Source organism: Enoplosus armatus, chromosome 16 (genome assembly GCF_043641665.1).
Source record: "Enoplosus armatus isolate fEnoArm2 chromosome 16, fEnoArm2.hap1, whole genome shotgun sequence".
NCBI lineage: Eukaryota > Metazoa > Chordata > Actinopteri > Centrarchiformes > Enoplosidae > Enoplosus > Enoplosus armatus.
In genome coordinates, this window is record NC_092195.1 from 13,907,492 (window position 1) to 13,934,526 (window position 27,035).

A 27,035-nucleotide genomic window follows, 5' to 3' on the forward strand; every position below is an offset into this window, starting at 1 on the left:
ATTCACCTCAGAGGCAAATATTGTACTTTTCACTCCACTACATTTACCTGGCAGCTTTAGTTACCAGTTACTTTGCAGATTACAAATGTTCATACTTTTACTTTTGATACTTTGAATGCAGGACTTTCACTTGTAGTTGAGTATTTTCACAGTGTGACCTGAATACTTCGTCCACCACTGATGGTTTTTAGAAAAATGGAAATGAAATAAGCTTCAGTTGAGAGAGAAAAGAGTCAGGGCTAAGTCTTTATTGAGTCATCCTTGACATTTTGTAGCTGTGTGTGATTCAGCATCCTTCAACGAAATTAAAGACTTGTCCGTGTCTTTTATTGGGTTAGATTTTCTGCTTTTTCACATCCTTTGTTTTACTTAATGCCATCTGGTGATAATTGTTTTTGAGCTGCCTCCTCTGTTTCCTGCTGGAAGGATCCTATCCCTTTGCAATTACAACATGTCACAGTTACAGTTTCTGCAGTTTAACTAGTTTAATAAGATTAAATTCATCTGGCAGACGCTTTCATCCACAATAAACCATGTGTATATTGATTGCAATGTGGGTTTTGGTGTCTTTTTAAAGGACACTTCAACAGAAGGGGCTCAAGGATCAAACCACCAACCTTGCAATTAACCTATTCTACCAACTGATCCACAGCCACCACACTAAACACTCCAAGCTATTCATCTGTAAACCTTTCCTCAGCTGGTGTAGGACATTTAACAGATGCCCACTCTGTTCTTTTGAGGAGCCGGAGGCCAATTCTTTCTGGAGTTTCTTCAGCTGAACTTTTCCTTCCTTTGCTAGCTGAACTGTCTGCCCTCTGTGCCCTGCATTTCATTTCCCATGTCTGCCTCTGGACACTATTATGCTACAGATTTTGAGTTCATTCAAATCACTTCTATGAACTTCTCAAAACTTCCAGGTCATCACAGGATTCATGCAATCTTTAGCTGCTTTTCTTGGGGGCATTTAGGTCCCTTTTAACATGGTTTCCTCCATCCACAAGAGCCGACCTGGCTCTTCTTGTCCTCTGCTGTTTAACTATTCTACTTCACTGTTCTCCTGGTCAATATTGATGTCCATGCCTGAGCTGGGTGTTGAGATCTGTCTATGACTCATCTTTATGCCTATTTGTAGCTTGTGAGTTTGAATTCAACAAATCAAACCAGCCTTTGATACTGTGTTTCTAATCCAAGATGTCCCTTATGAGGCATTTTTCCAAGATGTCATGTGTTTTATCTCCGTCAGCCTCTCTATTCCCAGTAGTCCGCAGCACTGGGTCTGATACAGCATTTGTTTTTAAACTAGGACACAAGTCTGCCTAGAAACCCAGAGGAAAGAAGAATAATGCAGCAGCACTTTACTAGAAATGCAACATTTTTAAAAGCGTTTTTTTAACTCTCTGGAGAGCCAGTGCACATCAATGTAGTCTCAGTTACAGGATGAATTGTGGGCAAATGGGCTCCAAGTGACCTGGTCTCACCTCCCCTATGTGCAATGTTTATGTACCTTGTCACCTCCCAATCCCCAATAGAGGAAATAGTTTAACATTTTGGGAAAAGTTAGTTGGATGAAAAGAGTCACTGCCCCGGCCAAGAAATAGTTTGAGCACATGAAACTCATCCCCATAAAAACAAATATTATCATTTTTACATTTCGGTTTTTGTAGGGATTAAACAAACAAAGGTATATCATGTCAATGAGTGAGCTTTAGAGGTGCTGGTAGACAGAGTCTTTTGTTACCTTTGGACAGAGTCAGGCCAGCTTTTCCCTCTTGTTTTCAGTCTTTTATGCTAAGCTAAGCTAAGCAACTGCTGGTTCTAGCTTTATGTTTAGCATACAAATATGACAGTGATATCGATTTTATCATGTAATTAGTACTTTTCCTAAATGTGGAACAGTTCCCTTTAGTACAGTGCAGATAATGGAAACAGACCATGGCAGCTTCATCAGAAACCAACCGGTACTCCTGTTGTGGAATAATACTACCTGTTCTCAGAGCTCTAACATTTCTGTTAAATTATGACTTTTCTGAGGGAATACATCACAATGTGTTAGTGTTTTCAATGCAGTAAACGTTTTCACATAAACCCCCCCCCCCCCCCCCCCCAATAGCGATAACTTGACAAGTATAGTACCACTAGGTTTCTCTTCACCAGGCATGCCACACTGTGAACTTCAAAGTGCCTGTCAGTGTTTCTCATTGAAAAGAGTGGGATGGATTCTGCTGGAACAAGCTACAGTTGCTCGCTGCCTTCACAACCCATTTGACTGAGATTGGGCACGATAATGAGATGTTTTTCGACTAACAAGGACGACACAGACAATTTTCAGTATTATATCACAAACTGCTTTGTTCGTTATGATCAAAACAACACATGTAAATGCAGTTTTCTCTTGACGTGAATGTGCCACATGCGTATATTCATAAATGAATCAATGCAGACCAAGAAACCTGCACGGCTTTATTGGCCAATTATGTTAACACATATACGAAATGTGGCTCCTGTTCTATACTCACATATAATGCAGAGAACACATTTACAGGAGGATACAAATACAGCTAAACAAATAAAAACAAACTTAAACCTATGGTACACCTACAGGCAAGAGCTGGACAGCAAACTATCTGTGTACAGGTGAGATTGTTATTATGGGCTAATGTATAAATAAATGGTATATGGAGCCTGAAGGCAACAGTTAGTGGTAATTTGATTAATTGAAAGTGTGTTTGGGAATATGCACCACTCAAGCACAATACAGCCTGAAATAATAGGCTAATGGCTCTAAGGTTGATGCTGCATTTTAGTGTGACCTTGAAGCCTTGTCTTGAGTTTGAACACTTTTTAATATATCAGTTGATATTATACTCACATGGTGCATATTCCAAATGAATCTGTGTGCAATCAAAATATTGAAAACTAATTCGGGAAGAGGATTATGGTGGGGTGGGTGGGTTTGAATAGGGAGGGCCCTTTAAGTGTGTTTATCCGGCCCTGTAATAGATTGTAAATTAGTCTGCATACAAAGGTGGTTTATAATATGTACAGTAGACCTATATACAATCAGAGAAGACTTTTATATGAAAAGAAAAGGATATTATGCACATGCTATTGCGTATGTTTGTTGCACTATAATATATATTATTATACATGATATGATAGTATTGCAATTTATTTCACAAGTTAGACCTCTCATAACTGATTTGACTGTTCACTCTACATATGCAAATTTTCACAAGGCGACATCCTGAAAAAAATCCGTGGACATTTCAGCAGGCTATTGTATGTCACGATGCCATAACGTGATAAAAGAAGGTCTGGGAGAACAATTTTAGACGAATAACACTCAACATTTCACTCTTTTGACAACCTTAACGAGCCTTAACGGTCGGTTATTCTTCGCTTACAAAGCTGTGGTGATTACAGGCGTGAAAAACAAACGGCCTAGCGGCTTCTTGTATGGAAATCAGGCAGGGCACAGTGGGGCTACAGTGACATTTTCCCCACATGCAAAATCATGCAAAAGGTAAATACTGAAGCGGAGGGATACAAACACTAGTGCAGAACATGGCCGTCACCTCCGTCATGTCCTCTCTCGCAGACCAGCCCACTTCGGCGACACTGCGCTCTGATTGGACGAGAGGCACGCACGTCAGCTTCTTATTGGATTTTCGACGGGTCAATCACGGGCTAATGTCAATGACGTTGTTCGTACACTGGGTACTGTATCGCCTGGGTGGACAGTATAGTTACTTCAACATTAAATGGAATAAAATGCCGCGGATTCATGTAAATAGAGACGTCACTTCAGCGTAATTAATTAAAAGCTTCTTACTTAAGACGGGTCACTTCTGGAGCGGGTGGCGGCAGGCCTATTTTCGGTTTTTATCAGCAATATTTCAGGGTAAGTGGAGTGATACATTTCCTTCCTGCGTCTTTTTTCCTCGCACAGGAGCAGACCTGCTTGCTTTTATTATTTAAATATAGCAAAGTAACAAGCAACACAGTACTGATTTTATATTACATAGAAGAACAGCCTTCATTTGAATATAAAAATGTCCGTAATGCGATTTAAAGTAGTGCGTGTGTGCTCGCGCTCGCATAGCCGAGTTATATGGAGTGTTAAGGAAGGTAATGGCTGTCCGTCGACTCGTAACGTTAACTTGAAAATTGTGAAATGGCCTGCTTAGCTAGCTCTTCTTTTACACTGTAAATCAGCCCCGGCTATGGCGTCTTAAAGGAGGGTTTTTGGTTTGGTAAAATCTGGACACACGATTTTGAAAGCAGCCTTAGCTTCCAACCTGTCAAATTAGATCCTGTAGGGTACCTGTCTGCCGTTAGTGGGCCTACTCAGTCTCCAGACTCCATCTGTCATCATGTTTGTAGGATACAGCTTTGAGTCCTGCTCTCACTTTGTTGAAAAAGAAAGTAATGTTAACCTCATGTGCACTCCACATACCAGATCTAACATGGTCAGTAGTTTAATGATAATAAGGAGAAAACACACTTAACTACACACATAAGAGACCTATTGTTCAAAGCTGTTCATCCAGATGCATTTTTTCCAGCTTCAGTCTTACAAGAGCCTCAAGAAAAATGATAACATTTTCCTGCACTGTTTTAAGTTTGTGTGTGCGTGCGCGCAGTGATGAGATTTTGGTGTTGGAGTAGCTTAGATTTTGTACAAAAGACACACAGATATTAATGATGCTGATGCCAGATGCCCAGCAGTGATGCTGAGGATAGGCAAAAGGAATTTGCATGGCTGTATTTACTCTATGTCTAACTGTATTCTTTAATATGTACCTTAAGAGCAACCCTAGTCAGACTCAGTCAAATTAGGGCTGATTATGGTTTAGCATGTGGCTGTGTGTATTTAACTGCGGGTCCATGCACTGGAAATCAGCAGCCATGATTTTCTGTGCCATCACAGGGTAGATACCAAAGCTGTTGGGCTAGAAGTAGGCCAGTTTGACAGAGTGATTCCACCACTGTGTGCCATCCCTGCAGATGGATTCATATCAACATCTGTACAAGGTAGCACAGCCCCAGTGATTGAGAGCATAGTTGACACATTTCATCAATCAATGTCTACCACCACCACTTTTACTGTAATGTCTAATATGTGTTTTGGATTTGGAGCTGAATCCTTATTTTTAGAAGTCAAAGCTAAGTTCTCAATGTCCCAAAATGTCACCTTTTATTGCTTGGATCACAGAGATTCCAAAGTCCTATTTCTCCTCTAGCAGGATCAACATATTGGCTGCCCAAAAACCTTGCTATCAACAACCGAATATATTATGAAAATGCTTGAAATAACAGCGTCATTGAAACTTGCAGTTCCTATGGGTCGGACTTTGAGCTGACAAAGCTGGGAGTGGTTGCCAAGATGAACAGAATTAAACCAACCAAGGGTTTCTCAAAGTCCACAGCAGCAATTCCCTAAGAAAGCATTCAGATTTCGAATTGTTAGCATCATTTGGGGTATGGGAATTTGAACTTTTGTCTCTCAGCTCAAATAAAGCCTAACAAGACATATAATAAATCAAACAACTTAATGATATTTGTTGTTTTAGCACTGATGTATGTAATAGCAATATGCATATTGTATTTTAAACAAAGAATGTATTTTATTTTGCAACTAATGTAAAAATATAAGAGAGGAGAAACCAGAATAGAATAGATTTGTAAGATGATTGAAATAGACATATAAGTATAAACTGAATGGAAACAGTATATACAGTAAATGTAGTGGCATCACTGACCAAGGTTCAATCCTCTGTGTTGGTTGAAATATTTTGGGCATGTCTAGAAAGTTGTAATTTATTTCATTGAGTCAGAAATTGAGTTCCTCTGAACTGCCCTCTTAAAAAAAGAAGGTGATAATTGATACAATTTTTCCATCCAAACATGTTAAAGATATGGCTCACAGGAACACCCCACTCAATGACGTCAGTGTCCAATCTCAGCAACAACGAGACACTGAACCTCCACCGGCTCACTTGGTATACGAGCAGATAAATGCCAAGAAATTTAAGTTAAATGCATCAAAATAATACATAACTCCTAAAAGATTCACCAGGACGATAAAGATTTACTTTCCTTATATCTCCTTTTGATTTATTCAAAGTGTGTAGAGCTGAAATTAATAGTTGGTTGATGAATCAATTAGTTGATTGACAGAAATCTAAACTATATGATAACTAAGTAATTTTTCAAACAGAAAATTCTCTGATTTCAGGTCCTGAGATGTGAGGTTTCTTTTTTTTTTTTTTTTTAGATGTCTATGAGAGTAAACTGAATATCTTTGGGTTTTGGACTGATGGTCGGACTAAACAAAAGGAATTTGAAGATGCCACCTTCGACATTTTATAAACAAAACTGTCTTGAAAATAATGAGCGTATTAAGTGATGATAAAAACAATAGTTACAGCTCTAATCGTGTGTAATGCTTGCAGGCGACATGAATGTATTCATCTTTCATCACTACATGTTCCTTTTTATTGTCAGGTTGATGCAAAGTCACAAGACTACGTGCACATTGACGCAGTCCATCTTTAGGGAGTGGAGACTGAGCCATTAAGGCCGTCCTAAACCCCTGTCTGAGAGCAGTAGATGGGCAAACCCCCTCTGCAAGTCACGTTTGAGGCTACGACCATTTATCTCAGGGCTTTGGCACATTTCATTGGCTAGCGTATAATCCGCTAAAGGTCACAGCCACTAATTACACTACTCCAAAACAGACAGATGCCTACCCTGAGCTTGATTGCGCTCTCCTCCATCAGAGGAATATTCAGGGGTTGCATAACCATCACTTGGATGATTCGAATAACATGTGCGTGGCTCACTTTTCACTACATTGACCAAATGTCTGCCCTCTTAAGATAATGAGGCGAACCTGGCCCAGCCAAAAGTCATTCATTTTCCACCATTATACACTCCTATCTAGTGTTTTCCGATGTGTCTTCAGATTGACTTGTGAACTGTCTTCTGCTTCCTTGGCTTCCCGTATGTCACCGAGCATTGAGCATAGTTTGGCTGGACACAGGGCTCAGTTTTAGTCAAGTGGTGACCTCATTATCTTTGGCGTCCAATCAGTCCTCCGGCCAGTTCCTAATTGAGCCATCAGCGCCTTAAGGGGGAAGAGGAGGGATGAACGTGTCAATTACAGTAATGAGGGGGCAGCCATGCAGAGGGCAGACAGGGAGAAGGAGGCTAGACCGAAGCCTTGCAGTGTAGCCCCATTCTGGTCAATTCACGGCTAATCAAAGATAATATTGTAGCTCGACGGTGGCAAAGTTAGTAGAGTCAGTAGGGAAGAGCAGTTTTTAATCATTTTTCCCTCGAGCAGTGGGAGATTTCTACATGTCTTGTTGTGGTAATTGTTTAGAGTTGGTGCCTTACAGTTACAGCTAATGAATGATCTATGATGATGTCCAGCACTGCTGTGAATACAGATATAATGTATGAAAACCTTCATCTAGGCACAGCACAAACCACATTATACATTATTCTTTCTTCTGAGTTTTGCAGGCTATCCAAATTAATTGCTAGTCTGTATATAATGTTGTTTGAGAATGGACATCATTAAGGGGGGTTTGTATAAACGTTTTACAGCATTTGGTATCTCAGATATAAACATACTTTTTTGACATTATTATGTTGTTAATACATTTGCCAGGTAGGTCCTTCTACAGCATCTGAACATGCTTGTATTTCCACAGTTATTAGGGGGGTACCTGGAAAAATTATAGAGTAGCCAAAGAGTCCCTCATTCCAGCTTCTCAAATGTGAGGATTTGCAGCTTTTCTGTTTTATATCACTGCAAATTGAATATCTTTTGGATTTCTGACTGTTGGTCAGACAAAACTACACTTTTGAAGACGTCACATTGGGCTCTGGGACATTGTGATGGACATTTGTCACTTTTTTGTAACAATATATAGACAAAAAATGAATGCTTTGGACCATGAACTGTCAAAAAAATAGTGTAAAAAAAGCCAATAACAACTTTGCAAGTTTTCAAAGGTCTTGTTTAGACTGCCCAAAGTTATTCCTTTTACTAATATATATGACAAAAAGAGGCAGCAAATCCTACCATTTAAGAAACTGGAACCTGAAAATGCTTTGCATCTTTTCACAATTTTTGCTTGAAAAACGATTATTAAATAAACAATTATTCAATTATCAAAGTAGTTGCTGAAGATTACAATAACCAGTAACGTTCCAGCTACGATAGTCCGACTTCACAGGAAACGCCTCAGTTTTCAACCAACCTGAGTCAGTTGTAACACCTTAACACCAAATGTTGCCACTGAGATTGTTTTTTATAATGACAATGACAAAGAAACCATATTTGTTGTGGGTCGGTCACCACTTGGCCAACACTCCATCCGTTTAATTTGGTCAGTATTGGTGCTGATAACAATCCTGCGTATCAAATTGATGCAACCATAGTGAAAACTAGTTAGCAAGCAGGCACAAAGTCAAAATGGATTGCTAAAAGTAATGGATAAATGGTTGATACAAAAGGCTGAAGTTGCATATGCTACTGTTGACGCAATACATGGCACTGATAAATGAAACTGAGATTTTTAGAGTTGAACCTATTATGCTGGATTTTATTACAGCTTCTGATTAATTCTCAAGCTGGACACTGAAGTGTTGAAATGTGGTTTGTGGAGGCCCCATGTGCACTCCACTGGTTTTCATTTTTTCCGTCTGGCCTAACAACAATCCCACAGGAAAGCATGGACATGGAGGGTCACGGCTGGAGGGAAAACTTAACACAGTTGTGACAGGGCTGAGCCTATATGTAGGAAGGAGAGTTTTAGGGACGGTATTTATTTAAAAGATGTAGGTTGGAACTGATATTGGTTGGGAGTTGAATTGGTTGATGTTGAAAATGTGTAAAGATTCATTCAGTTATTCTTTGATCTGTGTTATTCAGGTGTTTTTGTTTCACTACAGCAGTGAAACTTGGAGAATTTAGCTTTGGGATCCAATCACTGTCACTGTCTCATTTTCACTTCTAGAGGTGTGTTCACCCCATCAAACCAGTTCATGTTCCTCTCCCTTGATCAAGGATTTTAAACACACTGAAACAAGACGATAACAATAACGTCAAGCATGAAATCAAATAAAATGATCCCAAACGTTGGTGAAGATTGGTCAGACAGTTCTTATGTGAATAGCACTGCAGCTAATGGTTATTTTCATCAACAATTATTCTGACAATTATAGTCTCGATTAATAGTTTTGTCAATAAAATGCCCGTTATAAGGTCCCGGAGCCCAAAACGGTAGATTCAAATTCCTCACATTTGAGAAGCAGAAACTAGGTCATGTTTTGCAATTCCTTTTTTTCCCCTTAATTGGCGATGAATCGACAATTCCTTTCAGCTCCAGGGAGCCCTTGATTTAATGCACCAGAGCAGCCACCTTAAATGCAAAGTATCTGCATCAGCATCACACCTGACCAAGTTTAATTAATTGTTGAAGCTAGAATTGTGATTATTGCTGTATGTGATTAACTGTGCAGTACCGTAAACTAAAATCACGTGACTCTCAGGAAGGATAGAGTATGTGCAGCTGTATATATTACTGTTAATCAATTAGTAACTAATGTGTAATTCTAGATACAGTCAAATGCGTAGGCTGCAGTGTATAATGATATTGATGTCACAGTTCACAACTAAGCAAAGGGAAAGTGACAAACTGTTCATTTCTAGATATTCATCCATGCCACCATTGATACATTAAAATTTTCTTGAATGAATCGTTTGACTCTAACTGCCCAGGTCGTGTGTAACATGACCAAGAGAGTGATCAGTTTCTTCAGCCTCAAATCTGCAGCTCATGCAGAGGTGGCCGAGTTCTCAAGGCTTTCGTATTCCTCATTTGTTCATGATTTTTATTTCCTATTCATGACTGTGTGAGACCTTCATGGTTAGGTAATATTTCAAAGTATGACCAATATATAAAGAATACCAAACAGTGATTCAGCCTGCACACAACGACTCGCCAACCTATAGCCTAGAAAGATGTGTGAAGCCCTTACAGTCGTTAATATGCTACCTATATGATGACATAGAACCTTTGAAGAAAAATGTAATTGATTATTGAACGTTTTAACATTCAACATTTTATAGGCTAAATGATTCATTACCTAAAGTGACATCTTAAAATGGCTTTTGTAGCTTAAGCTTGTTATGTAATTATAAATGAAGTTTGGTGTTGGACATTAAATATAGTAGTCCACTAGTTAGTATGTAGGGAGTGATTTTGGATCTCCTCACATTTTCATTGTTAGGACTGTTATTGATTTGGCATGTATATCCACAACTTTTGATTGTGATCCATAAGAATAACTCTCTTCTGCAGTACACATGTGCAAGATACTAATGCTAACTTCTCCTGACAGTCACTATGAAGGCCAAATGAAAACGTCTCATTCAAATCTCAAAGCCTCAGATCAAATCCAAACTCAGTTTAATTAAGTGCCTTTCCACCTTCACACGTTTGTTGCCTTAATTGTGAGGGTTAGAATTAACTAAAACCTGTCTTTGGCAAAACTTATTGCACTTTATCAGTTCTTTCATGCCATGCAATGCTTTGAACAGCTTTATAAGCCAGTGTATTTAACCTGTGGCTCTGGTACAAAGTGTTGGCTAGATGGATGCCTTAATTGTCCTCGACCCTCTGCCCTCGTAAAGTTAATTTGACTGAACAGCACAGATTACCTTGTCACTTAATTCAAATTTTCTCACACAACAAGAATATGATAATTTATGGATTTATGCGTGCATGATCTTCATCCTCGGATATCACGTCCAGTCTTGTTTTGATGTTTGTAAGAAGTTATATAACCGAGGGACGTTTGAGTAACCTTTCTGTCTGTCTCTGTCTCGTGCAGGAGAGGAGCGACGTCCTCCTCACCACAGCAGCTGCAGGGAAGTTGAACAAACGATGAACTGACAACCTCCACTCCTTTAACGCCACTCATCTCCGCAGCATCCACTCTTCACTCTCGCTGCCCGTCAGTAAAAGCAGTCGACGACGTTGCCTCACCGCACCTGGGCAGAGAAATGTGTGTGTGCGTGTGTCCTCGGATGCATGACTGTGTCTGAGTGTTTTTGGGCTGAAGTAAGAGGTAGCAGGCTGCACTCCCTCTCTCACCCTCTGAGAGGCACGTCTCCACTTGACTGACTACGACATTTGTCTCCACAACTGCAAAGCAACATGGGTAGGAAAAAGATTCAGATTCAACGGATCACCGATGAAAGGAACAAGCAGGTGAGTCTTAAATTTACATCAATCGTTATTATGGATGAGGGCTGCAACCAACAAAGGTTTTAATAATTAATTATTATTCTCCTGGTTAATCAGATAAAAAAAATACAATTCAATACCATCGTATATGGCAGGGCATTGCACCTCAATACTTTAAATAATCTGATTTTGTCTATTTGTTCTTTAGCTTATGATTTCAATTCAAAATGTTGCCAATTTTAGCCTCTTCTATTCAGATAAATGGCTGCTTGTTTTTAGACAACATTTAACATTTGAGAACTTTAATATGTTATGGTTTTCTAACCAAACCAAAGCTCAGCTTCTGATCTCTCTTTAAGGATTTATTTGCTCAAAAATTGAGATTATATTTTGTATGGCACTTAGAATAAATTATTAAAAATTTGTATTTTTTCCACAAGTAAGTGCAGCAATATGGAGCAATAATACAGATGATATGTTTCCATTGTAAGCTGACTTTCAAGTAAAATGATGTGCACAGTTCTGCATAGGTTTACATGAACACTACAATTAAGATGGAAGCACCAATAATCCCTTTTGCGTTTTCTTTTTGTAAAATCACAGTTTATGTGTTCTTAATACTGCTAAACTTAATTTTATTGATTGAATCAGAGTACTGTGCCAAGAGAGTCTTGATTTAGAAATTGAGTCTTTCGTATTTTTTGGTATTCTTTGGTAAGAAAAATGTAATGATGTTGTACATTTCATCAAGATATTTCCTTCATTTTCTTTCAAGTGCTTTTAAAAACTACAAAGTGGTATTCCCTAGGCAGTACAGTGTAAATATTGATTTTATGATTAAATTAATTCCATGAATAAAATACAATTTACGGCCGTGTACATTATAAAGCACTGTTATCGTTCAAATATATTTGAAAAAAAAGTTCATCTTCATGAAAATGCTCGGAGATGAAAAGAAACTGACCGCCAACACATTAAAGGAATGTGTGCGGTTTACTGTGTAATTTTTGGTACGGAGGTCCAGAGGATTTTGTTATCTTTCCCCACCAGCCTGAGGCACCAGGCAGATTTTAGATGGGTAACACAGCTGGAGGTCACTTGCAGATTTTGTATGAGAGTCAAGTCATGGCCTTGGTCTGATCCTGCACTGTTCTCCTTCTGAAGCTGCTCTGTTGTTGAATTGGCTTTATGCCTGTATCATTGTCCCGTTCAAATATACACATTTGCTGCAGTGAAAGGTCTCAGGTACTCCAAAGCAGGCTGTCCTCAGGAATTTGCCTTTTTCAGCTCCATTTGTTGTCTCTTTTCTCCTCGCTGCATGAGGCTGCCACCCCTCCTCACAGCAGGGATGGTGTTGGACGTGTGATGAGATGAGTCTGCCAAACAAAGTGCTTTGTATTGCTGCTGAAAAGTTCAATTATGGTTGCATCACACCACAGAGTATTTTGCCTCATGCTCTCAGTGCTCCACATATTTATTTTCAATATCTAAGTACGCTGTCGTGTGTCTCTTTCACGAGTGTCTTTCTTTTGGCCCTTCTGCCATGCAGCCCAGATTTGTCAATTGCTGCATTGATTATTGTTCTTTTAGATCGATCCACAGTCACAGCTAGGAGCTCTTCAGCTCCTTCAGAGCGGCTCTTGGGCTCCTTCCTGACCAAGGTCTGTGTTGTTTTCACAGTTGAGTTAGATGAGTAGTTGTTCAAAAATGTTTAATTTGGGATTTTTAGGGGTTTTCCCTGTTATCACTGTTTTTCTAAACCACCAAGATTTTTTTGTTTGTTTAGTTTTAGTTCCAAGTCCATCTCTTCACAGCTCTGACCTTAAACTCTGCTGACGGATCCTGGTGTATCCTGGTTAAATAGTGAACATGCTCCAATTTCAATCATCACTTAAATTGTTGTGACATAAGATAAGAATTTGTATGCAGCATAATTAAGGTGACAGTGTCACTGAAACATGGTTAAATTGCTCAAAACAATTGTTAATCTGTGTTAACATGATAACATTGATGCTGAAAATGGACTCCAGGGTGTTTCGGTGAATGTTCTGGCAGCCAAAGAGCACCAAAAAAAATACCACCCATATATTCTTTGTTACCCGATGTGACTGCATGTATTGTTTTTATTATTAAGCACCTGAAAGATTATTCACAGGTCATCAACATCAACTTCGAATTGAGAATTTCATTTTGAGTCTAGACCTCTTTGTGTGTGGACCTATGCAAAGGAAAAATGTGCATTATCTCAAAAGCAATGTGTTCACCTTGAGAGACTGGAAAATAGAGAAACTTGATCAGATTAAGTTTTACACAGAAATTCAAGGTGTATGCTTGAATTTCTGACCTTCAGTGAGTTTTAGTAAAGGGTATGTGGCAATACTCAAAATAATACCAAATAGTCCCCTTAACCCAAACTCACATGCATTTCTGTTTTTTCCTCCCTCCCCATCTTTCTCTGTTGTTTCCTCCCAGGTGACATTTACAAAGCGAAAGTTTGGCTTGATGAAGAAAGCCTACGAGCTGAGCGTATTGTGTGACTGCGAGATCGCTCTGATCATCTTCAACCATGCGAACAAGCTGTTCCAGTATGCCAGCACTGACATGGACAAGGTCTTGCTCAAATACACAGAGTACAACGAGCCTCACGAGAGCCGGACCAATGCAGACATTATTGAGGTAAATCCATCACATTGGCAGCGTTTGGGTACAAGTGAGCTAGATAAGACTGACTGTTATCGTTACTTGAGTTTTAGAACACCTAAAAAATGTTGTTCCTGTGTTTCCACATGTATTACATACAATACAGGGAGACTTTACCCTTAAACAACTTCATATTTTTGGATCAAGTAGCTTGACGTTAGAAGGCTACAGCTGCTATTTTAATGTGTCAGATACATAATTAATCAACATTTAGGTAAATATAAGTATCAGATCAGACTCTATGTTGGAGATACCCAATATTGAAGGACTCTAATCGAGATCAGGGACAAAAAAACTTAATTGGGACATCCCTAGTTTCGAGCAACTGATTTTACACTTCTCTCACTCATTTTCTTTCGTTTTTACTTTCATAGACTTTGAGAAAGAAAGGCTTCAACGGTTGTGACAGTCCAGAGCCGGACGGTGAAGACTCCATTGACCAAAGTCCCCTAAATGATGACAAGTACCGTAAGACTACAGAGGACCTGGATGTTCTCTTCAAACGCTACGGAGTAAGTCATGTAACCTGCACTTCATTAGCTAATGTGCATTCATTTCATACAGTGTGTGAGTGTATAGTAATAAAAAAACAGTAATTACTGTTTGTTCTGCTTCCCTCTTGATCTTCGACTTGACCAGGAACCAGCTACTAGTATGAAGTTCCTCTAACTGGTTATTATTTCACTGGGTTTTGATCAGCATAGTATGCATATCTGGCCATAGTTCTTAAGGCAAATTTTAAGCGCCTAAGGAGACTGCGTTATATTTTAAAGTCTTACCAACTCAAGAGTATTAGTCATGACGCATCAGAGCATTTTGTTTCAGCCTCAACGACAGCTGTTTTCCCATTATGCTGTTTTCTCCATTTCTGGCCCTGTACAGCTTTTGTTTTAAGTCTACTTGTTCTAAGACTACTGCTGCGGCTTTACTTTTACTACTATATGCTGATGATACTCACCTATAACTTTCACTAAAATCAAACTGCCCCAGTGGCATTAAATCATTGCTGCACTTTATGTCAACAACCTCCTCCAACTAGTGAAGGGGATTTGATGATCAAGAAACAAGAAATTTGTGTCGCTTACCTGTAATAAGAATCCAACAGTTACATCATGTTGGATGATATATATACAGTAAAAATAATGTAATAAGCTACAATTGTCTTAAATAGCAAATGTGTGCATTTATGCCAAAAACCAACAAGAAATTGCAGTGCATAAATGCCAAAGATATGTTTGAGTCAATTTAGAGTTTAGTGAGTTTTAGTACAAATTCGTTTATTTTTCAAATATAAAATGACCTGCTCATTAAGTATCTTAGTCACTAATTCTTTACTAGCCCAATTTAAGGGTTTCTCATCAGAAATGTATTTGTTGTGTGTTTATATTTAAGTGTTAATGTTCTACACCACGCCACTCAGCAAATACTCAGTTTATTTAGGTTAACAAATAGTTGAAGACAGAATCTAAACCAAAATACTTAAGAGATATCATTCATTGGTCTCAATAGTGAGCTCTCTCAGCAGCAGCAGCTCTCTGGACTGACTTGCTGTTTGGCAATCAATCAAAATTATTTTTTTTAGCTCTCAAATATCGATATCTGTGTCAGCCTTGAAAATGTGCACCAGTTACCAGTAATGTCGCCTTCAAGAGCAAGAAAACCGCTTGAAGCTTGAGCTGCATCAGGCTGTTAGAACCAAATCCCCACATAATATCTTACCTCCCACATGAAACAATACTGATTAAATCTGAGATCTCTCTCTAAAAAGCAATATCAGAATGATTTACATAAGTAAATAAATGACAAATATTTGTCATTTGATTACATATGCCATTTTGCAAGCAAGTAGCCATGGTATATGCGGAATTGTGCATTGCATTGGGTGGTTTATTACAGTCATGGAGCGTACAGCTTGTCTGGTTTTATCTATTGATATATTATCCAAGTGTCCAGGACAGAAATTGATGTACTCGCATAACAGTTTTTATTATCAGATTATATTATCTTTTGGCGTTTTTGCTGTTATTAGGTGGTTTTATTAGATGGTTTGGACAGCAAACATACTGGGGATTTTGCGGATATATGGTGTGAGTCTTAACCACTATAACACCAGGATGTCTGAGACTCACATAAAACTTATATATGTGAAATCCGTACATACTTTGGTCTTGAACTTGGTGTAGCAGAGAGGAAGCGGTGAGTCGTCGTTGTGCGATTAAGGCTAAAAGTGAAATTCTTCTTCTTCCCACTTTGCAGCAGTCAACAGCTCCGCCCCAGACGTTCTCTATGCCAGTCACAGTCCAGTCGTCCAATCAAAGCACACTGCAATTCAGTAACCCTGGCAACGCACTGGTAACTACCTCCTATGTAACATCATCGTCGCTCACGGATACCCACCTCCTGTCGCCACAGCAACCGGCCCTTCAGAGAAATACGGTGTCTCCTGGGTTGCCACAGCGACCAGCCAGTGCAGGTGAGCGAGCGATATCCTGCTGAGCGTTGCAAGACTGAAGTCGTCAGTCGACTAATAAATACCAGCAGCAGTGGGCTGTAAATCACTGATCAGCCTCTTCCTCACATTTCTGACATGAAGAAACAAAGAACACTTCTAAAGTAGTCATTATTTTTCTACTTCTACACTATCTGCTCTTCCTTAAAATCCTCCTCATGTTTACCTTCTAAAGTATCACATAATAATGTTTGTGTCCACTGGCATCAGTTGTTATTCTGTCTTGGACCTACAGTGGATATTGTATGTATTTCCTTATCATTACATGTAAAGAGCTTCTTAGTTCCCCAGGGAGTAGTGCACATTCCTCTGCACTCCTCCAAAAGGTTTTACTTTTGCATTACCTTTTTAAATGATTAGTTTATAGCTGTATCGACCAAATATTAAGCATGGGAAAACTGAAGTCAATAAGTGTGGCTTCTAATTACCTTGGGACCCATTTACACTTATTTCAAGGGTTTTATCTGAATGAAATCCAGAATGTTGTGTTCTTAATTCACATGCCTTCTGTCCTTTTTCAAAAGGTGCTCTTCTCGGAGGCGACCTGAATAATTCAAATGGAGGATGCCCAAGTCCAGTCCGTGAGTACTCCTGTATTTGTTCAGATCATGAGTTTGCTTGTGTTCTTCTGGTATCTGGTCTGTATTGGAGTGTTTATCCCAAAATCCTTTCCAAGGTTCCTCCTCTTCTTTCCTCCTCTGCACCATCTGTGATTGTGCCTTGGAGGGATCAGGGGATGCCACCAGTAACATCAACAGACATGCATGGGATTCCCAGCACATCCCCTCGGACATGCAGTCTGCTCTGTAGATCACTGTTTAACATTATGTCACTATTAAGGTCCATTTATTTTTCTCAGATCTGTAGTTTAAATGTTTGCACTGGAGAATTTTTGTATACTTAATTTTCATCTGATATTTAGAGGAAAAATGAGACGCCTTTTGAAGTCTTTTTGGCTCCAAAACCATATTTAATATCTGAGGAAATGTTGACATTTCAAAGAAGACGTTGCATAAGATTTTAGTAGAAGGAATACATTTGTCTTGACATCATGTCCAATAATCACCAACACAAAGAGATTCTGAAATCATCTTTTCAGTTGTTGTGAGATTAGATTTTTACTCTGGTTGACGTGACGTTTGCTTTACAAACAGCTTTATTCTGTCGACGTTGATGTGTCTTAGAGCATCTCAGAATAGAAAAACAGTTTGAAAAAGAAAGCTTTGGAGGATTATTTTAACACACCTTTGAGTGCACACGCTGTCCATACCCCGCTGTCTGCATTCACCTGTTTGATATTTCCCTATTGATTTCTGTCCATTCGCACCTCTATCACCCCGCAGCTAATGGATACACCAGTGCCAGGGCCTCCCCAGGTCTCCTCACCGTTTCCAACGGCAACAGTCTGGGGAAAGTAGTTCTGGCCAAGTCTCCACCCCCACCTCCCAGCCCCCAGATGGTCAACAGCCGCAAGCCAGACCTCCGAGTCATCACCTCACAGGGCGGAAAGAGCCTCATGCAGATGGTGAGCTTAACCAAGCCGAACTTGTGCTGTCTGGGTCCTTTCAGTTAACATTTCAACTTTATGCAATGAGAAAATGGCACTTTATACCTCTGTAAACACACATACTTACTTGGGATAATAAAAAGTAAGGATCTTACAAACAATAACAAAACCAAGACACCACCACCTGAAATCTGAAACGCAGAAGATTTGTTAAGGGACATGAGGGGATAGAAATTATTTTCATTTTATCTCAGAAAAGCATGCCATCACCAGCCAGTGAATGAGATGGAAAACTATACAAAAACATGGGGAATTTATATTGATGTATCAAATGGAATCAAGGAATTAGATTGAAGATAAACAGTCTGTTCGACTTTTGTGTTTTTAGTAAAGACCTGGGAGCAGAGATGTATGCTCTCCATTCTGTGCTCACCATCTCATTATTTACTCTGGCAAAGTTAGTAAAGTCTTGGATGAATCAGCCAACTCCCACTGACATACCGATGAGATTTCTCATAACCTTTCAACTACACATGCACCCGCTTAGTTTATAGCCAACATGTTTGACAGTACATGCTAACTGCCAGCAGGTCCATGTAATAGCTGTTCTGATCACATGCCTACTTGTATGAGAAACGGGTCACTCGTAGTGACAGACCCACAGAGAATTATAACCTGCACTTCCTCTCAGGTCTACAGAGCATTTTAGCATCTCTCAGCTCAGTTGGTGGAGACCAAAACAAAGCTAAAAGGAAAGTTAAAATCGGGCTTATAATTGTCAGGTGACCAGAAACACAACTCCAAATGAATGCTAATGTTTCTCTGTACCTGCTAGCTCCATAAATAGGCATCCGTTTGCTAACATATTCACCATGTCAACTTTATAGGGTGAAAATATGCCAGTGTTGTGTTATTTCAGGTTTAAGGACTTGTTGTGTATGCTGGCTTAAAAGTTGAGATTGCTTATTTATTCTTGACGTTGGAAACAGTAGAAAACTGGTGAGGAAGATCTTGTGATATGATCAAAAGAGGTACAGTACAGAGTTACAGAACAGCTACTAAATGGACCTAGTGGTTAGATTGTTTTATCAAGTCTTTCATTTAGGCTGATGGTTGGAAGTGGGCAGAGTGACGGCACCTTCTGTGATTCCAGGTCCCACACATTTACTGTAACAACTAGCCTACATTGATTTATTTCATGGGTAACTTTGCTGAACAAGCCAGTAATATTAAAGTAGTCTGATGAACTACAGTAAGTAGTTTATAATTATTTATGTATTTTCTAATTACTCTATTCACTTTTAGTTACTAATATGAACCAGAGTTGTAACTCTCTCTGTTACCACCCTTTGCAGACAGAGGATGAGCTGGAATTGGTAAACGAGGTGATTTTCTCCACGTCAGTCACTCGCATGAGTCGATGGATATCGACTGTCCGCACATTATTAGCATGGTTACAATACTGAAAAGAATTTCTCATTCCACTGACATTTCTTGGGACTTAGCTTGTGTTTCTCACCTGACTGCATGCGGTTCAGGGCTCATGGTTGTGTTGTTCCAGCATTTTTATAGTTTATGTATATATGTATGTATATATATATATATATATATATATATATATAGTGAGGATCATGATATTCTCAGTGATTATTTAGAAACACCTCCACAGTAGTAAATGCACAGTACTGTAGCAGAATTGTCCTTTGAACCAGGCCCATTTACTTCATCATATGATCCACCACAAGCATGGGTGTCTTTTCACTTGGCATTGTGGTGCGAAGCGCCGCAGAGCATGTTCCCTGGTCACTGACACTGACTCTCATTTTCACCTTCCACCAAAACTGTCAATTAGAGTTAACTGACATTACATTAAAGGCATTTCACTCAAATGTTACTCACGTCTTTATATGTAGCTTCAAAGCATTTGCACTAAAAACTTGAAACTTTAAAACTTTAAGTGCTTTAATATTTCAGGATTGTGTGCCTCCTAATCTTTAGTTGCATTTTATTTTGAAACCAAATGATACATTTTCAAACAATTTTAAAAACTTAATCTGCAACTATTTTTCAAGCAAAAATTACAAATATTTTCTGATTTCAGCTTCTCAAATGTGAGGATTTGATGCTCACATCCATCATATATGAGAATGAACTAAATATCTTTGGGTTTACACTGTTGGTCAGACAAAACAGGTATTTTTCACAGACATTTTATAGACGATGAACAGATTAATCCCTAAAATAATGGACCAATTATTCAGTAATGAAAATAGTTGCAGCCCTACAGATGATAGTAAATATTATTTATAATGAAAAATATAAAAGTAAAAAGAGAAATAACTTATATTATTATATACACCAAAACTAATTTTAAAAATGTAGGTACAATTTTCTGATTGAGAAAAACTTGTTATCCTGTAAAATCCCTTTTTAATTGAAGCTGAATTTACTCAGAGAGAGGGGTGGTGGCTGCTGCTGGTGCTGATTGCCAGTCCCTACTTTACAATTCCTCTCAAAGGTGATGGGCAAGAATCTCATTTTCCAGAGGATAGTGATTCATTTTCATCACTCTCACCCTGCCGCCCCTCCTCACTTCTTCACAAAGGCAGTTAATTGAATCAGGCCCCTCTCTCCGGTCTATCTCCTCTCTCTCTCTATAAATTCAGTGCTACAGTCATAACTCTGGCCGAATGTTTCCTCTCAGGATCATCTGCATTCACAAGGTCTCACAATTCAGAAGAGTAATTCCAGACCAGAATTATTGCATCTTTGGCTTTTTGTATACAGACCTTTTTTATTATTTTTCTCTCTTACAAAGGACCTTTTGCTTTTATCTGTGCAATAATTCAGCTGAACCAGACTCGAGAGTGTCGTGCCACTTCAGAGATTTGTGCCTTTCAGCGCAGTTTCACAGATCTAACGGCATTCTGCATGCTGAATGTTTTGTCATCTAAATGTCTGACTTGATGTACAAACACTGAGCAAGCAGGAGGTTTGTACCCTGTTAGCCTCCTCTAAAAATGAAAACTGTTGTCACTAAAAGGCCTTTAGTGACATCCACTGGAGAAGCATGAGATGAGCTGCACATTCAAAGTCAAACAACATCTGGGTCACGAAAGTAGCAGATAACTTCCAGTGCTTGTTTTAATCTGCAAGGACAACAACTCTGCAGTATAATATAATTTACTAGTCACTCTTCAGATAATTAATCTGCAGCAATTGTAATAAACAATAATAATAAATCTAAAATTCACTGGTTCCAGCTTCTTAAATGTGAATATTTGTTGGTTTTGTTAAATATCTATAAGTTGTGAACTGTTGCTCAGACAAAACAAGGAATTCTTGTGAGAGGCCTTTTACTATTTTCTGACATTTTATAGACCAAACGATTAATTGATTAATCAAGAAAATAATGGGCAGATTAATTGATAATGAAAGTAATGGTTAGTTGCAGCTCCAGATAGTGTTATATAGTCTTATGTATGATGAGAAACTTACAAATTTCATGTGAAATTATGGAAGTTGTAGAAAAATTATAGATTTAAAAAAAAAAATGTTAATTTGAAGTCTAATTTTCAGTTATCTCTTCACTGTTGCTATTTAATAAAGGCATAAATTGCCCCAAAAATATTTTTTTTAAAAACCCACCCTTATACATAATTGTGATGATTGAATAAATTGCCTTTAATGTAATACGTCTGTTTATGACACTATGAAACGGTTTTTGATGCAAGTCATCAAAAGCCTTCTGATAGTAAATCCACTTGATTTTGAGATTTACTCAGTACATCATTACGAATCCAGCCACATCGTCATTCCAAGCATGTCCGGGTTTACATTATTGAACTGAGTCCTTTAGCTTGAGGCCACGTGAAAGTTGGTTCCTTGTTTCTGCTGAGTCTAACATGTCAGTGTCCGGTGTCTTCTGGCAGAACGCCCAGCGGCTGGCAGCAGGTGCCCAGGTGGCTCAAACCCTCACCACACCGGTGGTCTCTGTGGCCACACCGAGCCTGCTGGCCCAGGGGCTGCCCTTCTCCGCCATGCCCACAGCGTACAACACAGGTGAACTACACACACCAGCTCACACCAGAAAATATCCTTTTAGGTTAGGGAGAAAGCAACAGGTTGCTATAAAAAATTGTATTTTACCTCCATAGTTCGGTAAAGAAAACAAATTTAAAAACTGACAGAATTCACAATATACACCAGGAATGAAATTAAGAAAATGTGAGCTTCAGATTGTGACTTTATCCTTTGTCCTCTCTCAGAGTACCAGCTGACCAGTGCAGACATCACTGCTTTACACGCTCTGGCGTCACCTGCCGGTTTGTTGCCAACCAGTGTGTCCACATGGCAACAGCAGCAGGCTGTTTCCCAGCAACCACAGCAGCAACAGCAGCAACAACAACAACAACAGCAGCAGCAGCAGCAGCAACAACAACAACAGCAGCAGCAGCAACAACAACAACTTAATCTTGCATCACTCAGCAACCTGGTGTAAGTTTCTTCTTAATTTTCTCATCGGCGCTGCGTCTTTCTTTTAAACCTGGTTTCCAAAAAGCTCCTCCATCACTCGCATCCAGTGTCGGCCTGGTAAAGTCTGGTGTCAAAGCTCTCAGTCGACTGATAACCCTCATAATACTGAAATACTTTACTACTACCTTTCCAGTCAGCTTGCATGATATCCATACCATGACCTTTATATGCAAGCAGTTCACATTCCTTTTCAGTGAGTTGGTCTCTCACCAGCATCTCACCATCTCAGCCTCTTCATAACATCAGTCTGAATATCTGCTATTCAGTTCTTCTGTGATGCACTTCAGCAGCATTTGGAGGGAGATAACTATTTAACTGTAGTTAAGATAATTTATTAATAACTAAATGGGAATCGTTTATTAATGTCTTACCCTGAATAATTCTCCTGCAACAGATATTACTCAACCTGGCAACCCAAAAGTAGTACTTATTATTGGCTTATATATGATCTATAAAGCATTAGTAAATGATGTATTAACAATTAATTAAGCCATTATTTACTTATATATGGAATAGAGGGAGCCTTTTAAAAAAAGTGTTACCAAAATATACAAGCTGTGTAACATAAACTAGAACTGACCGATATAATCTCAAATCAGAATAATTGCACATATATATCCTTATAATGATAAATAAGCACTTTGTTCATCAATTTGTTTGACAGTTAAGGCTCCTTAACTAATAAAACATTCCCCTTTTTCCCCCTTTATATAGTATAATATTTTCATATGCTAAACAATTGAGATATTTTGAAATAAAAACAGCGCATTGCACCTCATTCTATCTCAAAGCACTGCAAAGAAATAAAATGAATCATTTATGTAAACACATTTTAAAACAGTGACTTCCACTAAACCTCTGCACTGCTGCATCAGGTTGACAAAGTGATACACCGAGACAAGTGTTTCATCTCCTTGTTCCTACTTAGATGTGAAATGATTATCAGGTTTAATTTAAAGGTGTTTTAATAAATAATGTAAACTAGATATTTAGGAGAAACACGAACACACTTTAGTGTATTGACCTTGTGCCTTGTTGCCGTCACAGTTACTGTAAACACAACTTTGTTCAGTCATGATGATATTCAGAGTCAAACTCAGAATTAAAATGTAGCTTTTCTTTGAAGAAGATTCTGCCAGCGGTGTAATAATTTCACTTGATTTTAATGTAATTTGCTCTAAGTATCAAGTAAATGGAACGAGATTTGAAGAAGTTCTTTTTTTGGAAACAGCCTCGGCAGATTTTTTTCACTTTTTCCTCCCTTATATAAGATATCAATATTTAATAAAGAAGAACACTGAGGAGCCTCTGTTTTAGATTAGAGGACGCGAGCTGAGCGCTGCAGGGCTCGTGTTGGGTTTTTTGGTAGCATGAACACCAGATCCTTGAAGTGTGTTCTCTCCTCTTGTCCACAGCATGTGGGGCGTGGACAAACAGAGCAGCGAGCTGTCTAGCCAGGTGTCCAGTCTGGCTGCCAATCTGAGGTGAACAGCCACTACTAGTGTGTGTGAAATGTCATGACCTTGTCTGTAAGGGAGGTTTGTAGTCCACTTTGCATTTGAGGGGCTTTCATAGTTTTGTTTTAGACAAAAGCCCTTCAAATGTTGCCATAAAAACAGCCATACATTTATTTTATTAACTCATAACGCAGAACTGGACTTAAAAATAAACTTTTTGAACCTTTAACTCTTAAAAATATGAAGGTTAGAATAGAATAGGAGAATAGGGATTTCAAGTAAGGGCTGTTTTTTATTATGTTATTCTGAGTTATGATGTGAAACAGATAAAACTAGTTTACTCGAGAAAGCAGCCTAAAAATGCAGTTCTCCATCTTTGGAAATGTAGCTACTATATTTTACTGAATTACTTGTCACAAATAAGCATTTTAGTGTAACAGTTTTTGTTTTTTTTCAATACCAGTAAAGTTGTAATTGAGCTTTTGATGCAAGTAATCCAAGAAGTTGGGAGGTAGTTTACTACATTTGATAATTTCAACCTTTTAAATGTAAGATACAAACTGTGCTATTATATTAATTTATTTACTTTAAGCTCTGAGCAGACAGTGTCCTACTTTTGTAAAGAAACTTGGCTGTATAAAAACAACAAGATGCATTTTTTATTTATTGTTACTTTTATTTAGCCAGCAGCACAAATAACAAAAAGCAGGAAGTTAATGCCGTAAATATCCAGTTTGTTTTCTGCAGCCAAACTGTTGAATCATAACATTGTAACATGGCAGAAGAGGTTCATTATTTGCAAAAAAATGTTAAGAACAAATAATTGTAAGTCCCGGCTTTGAGAAATCAAACCGACAATTTCCTTGTATTGTCCGCTCCTATTTTATGCTGCTGCCCTGGAACACCCACAAATACAGTGGCCTCTAAGGACCAAACACAAGCAAGAGTGAAAGCGCTGCACTCAAAATCATGAAATGCCAAAATGCATACACAAACATTAAGAGTGATGCACTCCAAAGTTTGCAATGCAAATATCAGAACTATCAAAGCAAAAATAATACTTAATTTAACCATGAAAGCACTTACTAAAGGTGAAAAGTCTGGCCAAGTTTTTATATTCACTCTTGTGAGCACTTTTGTCCTTAAGGGCCACCGTACACACTCTGTAGTAAGGCAAAAGTGCAGAGAGCATCACTGTCCTGATTAACACATGTATTCTTGTGTAGATGCTCCATGCACTGTTTGTAGATCAGAAAACAAGATTTTCAGTCTGAATTTTTATGTGTGCTGAGACATTATTAACATTATTGCTGTTGTTGAAGAAACCTCGCTCGCAATAATGTTTCACACTTTTCTTCACACATGCCTTCTAATCCACCTCTTACCTTTTTGGTTTGGGCTCCAACATTTTGTTTTCTCCCCACAGTGTTGGCTCTCCGTCCAACCTGCTCTTGGGTAGAGATGAGTGGTTGGGCCGGTACTGTATCACACTTCCTTTTTCCTGTGTGTCTGTGCGCTTTTGGCTGGCTCCCCCCTAAGCATGTCTGGTGCTGTCTGCAGTCAAACAGGAAAGAGACATAGTTCCGGTTTCCACCATGTTCTCTAACCCGAGATTATTTTCTGTTTGTCATCTGTAGTTTCTCCACATCATAGCTGACTCACTGCGAACCACCCTGTCACACGAATCATTTCATGCTTCCTGGGCTGTTCTGTTGATCTTTTAGGAGAAGTGGGGGTGTTACTTCTGCTTTGAAGGCTCACAATTGATTGGATTATTGATTAATCGAGTGTGGCTTTTCCCTGTTGGTGCTGTGCCTTGTAATGTGGGTTTTTGTCTTGATGCGAGTGACCTTCCAGTTTCTCGTACGCCTTTGTCAAGTAGCTAATCGTTTGTTTGTTTTTTCCGCCTTCCTTCTTTGTTCTGTCCCTTTATCTTCCATTGTCTTCCTCTCTCTGTCCTCTGTGACCCTGTTCTCAGGCCTGTGACGCATATACCTCAAGGCGCCATGCTGACCATCAACACAAACTCCAGCGTGAGCATCAAGTCGGAGCCCGTCTCACCCGGCCGGGATCGCAGCACCCCTTGCCCTCCTCCATCTTCCAACACGCCGTCCTCGACCTCAGGAGGAGCCATCCTGACCGCACCGCCGCAGTACCCGGGCTCCCTGTTGTGCCTGGAGCCCCCGACCGGCCGCTCGCCTGCAGACAGCGTGAGCAGCAACGCCAGCTCCTTTGAAGGCAGCGATCGTGATGACACCGGAGCAGCTGGCGGCGGCGGTGGCAGCGGGGGTGGAGGCGGTGGTGGTGCTACAGGAAGCGCCGGTCCCGCCAGCCGGTCCATGCCGCCTGACTTCAGCCCCTCGGCCGAGCTCCTCAGGGCATCAAACGAACCAGACCAGGAGGGAGGAAACATCAAGCGCATGAGATTGGACACCTGGGTCACATAGAGTCGCTTGCGGCACCCCTCTGCACCCACAGCCAAGTTTTGGTGACACTTAAACACCCACAACACACACCCACACCCATCCTTAAACCCCCCCCACTGCCCCGACCCCACTGCCATGCCACGTGACACTGTCATCACACACTGCCTCTGTCCAAAATTATACAACTCAGCTGTGTCACCCAGACTTATGAGGCTTTGCCAAAAAACATTAAAGAAAAAAAATCCTTTGGGGGGTCACGCTCTGAGAGAGGAGAGGATGGCTTAGTGCTCAGCTGGATATTTTGTCCCGGGTAGGCCCGTGAATAGAGGGACATTAGATTTTTAAAGCCTTCTTGCTTGAATGGACTCCCGTATAGTAGTTTCTTTTGGTAGAAATGAGGTGTTAAACCTTTTTGCAATCTGACGAAACCATAAAAACATTTCTCTTTCACATGGTTTCTGCATAACCTTCATGTATTTACATCGAGCTCTGCTACATCGTTCACAATGTGATTGGTGGCTTGTCGACGTTATGGGACTTCTGCCGTTATGACTCACCACTTCCTGCTCTTTGAAGTCCGACGTCGCTTGGATTGTGTGCTGTCCATTCTTCCATAAGTCACTTCCAAAC

General features: G+C 39.4%; 1 protein-coding gene across 2 annotated transcripts; it reads left to right on the forward strand.

Moving 5' to 3' along the window:
- The first annotated feature begins 11,164 nt into the window (after positions 1 to 11,164).
- Positions 11,165 to 26,747, forward strand: LOC139298550 (myocyte-specific enhancer factor 2D homolog). Of its 2 annotated transcripts, none has more exons than XM_070921199.1 (10): positions 11,165 to 11,294; positions 13,743 to 13,946; positions 14,345 to 14,482; positions 16,230 to 16,443; positions 17,004 to 17,060; positions 17,823 to 18,000; positions 20,792 to 20,822; positions 21,919 to 22,048; positions 22,255 to 22,483; positions 25,958 to 26,747. In XM_070921199.1, the coding sequence occupies exons 1-10, from the start codon at positions 11,241 to 11,243 to the stop codon at positions 26,424 to 26,426; spliced, it is 1,704 nt and encodes a 567-aa protein (XP_070777300.1). In that variant the 5' UTR covers positions 11,165 to 11,240; the 3' UTR covers positions 26,427 to 26,747. The 2 variants fall into 2 exon arrangements, with proteins under 2 accessions (XP_070777300.1, XP_070777301.1); XM_070921200.1 differs by lacking the exon at positions 20,792 to 20,822 and adding an exon at positions 20,933 to 20,942.
- The last annotated feature ends 288 nt before the right edge of the window (positions 26,748 to 27,035 follow it).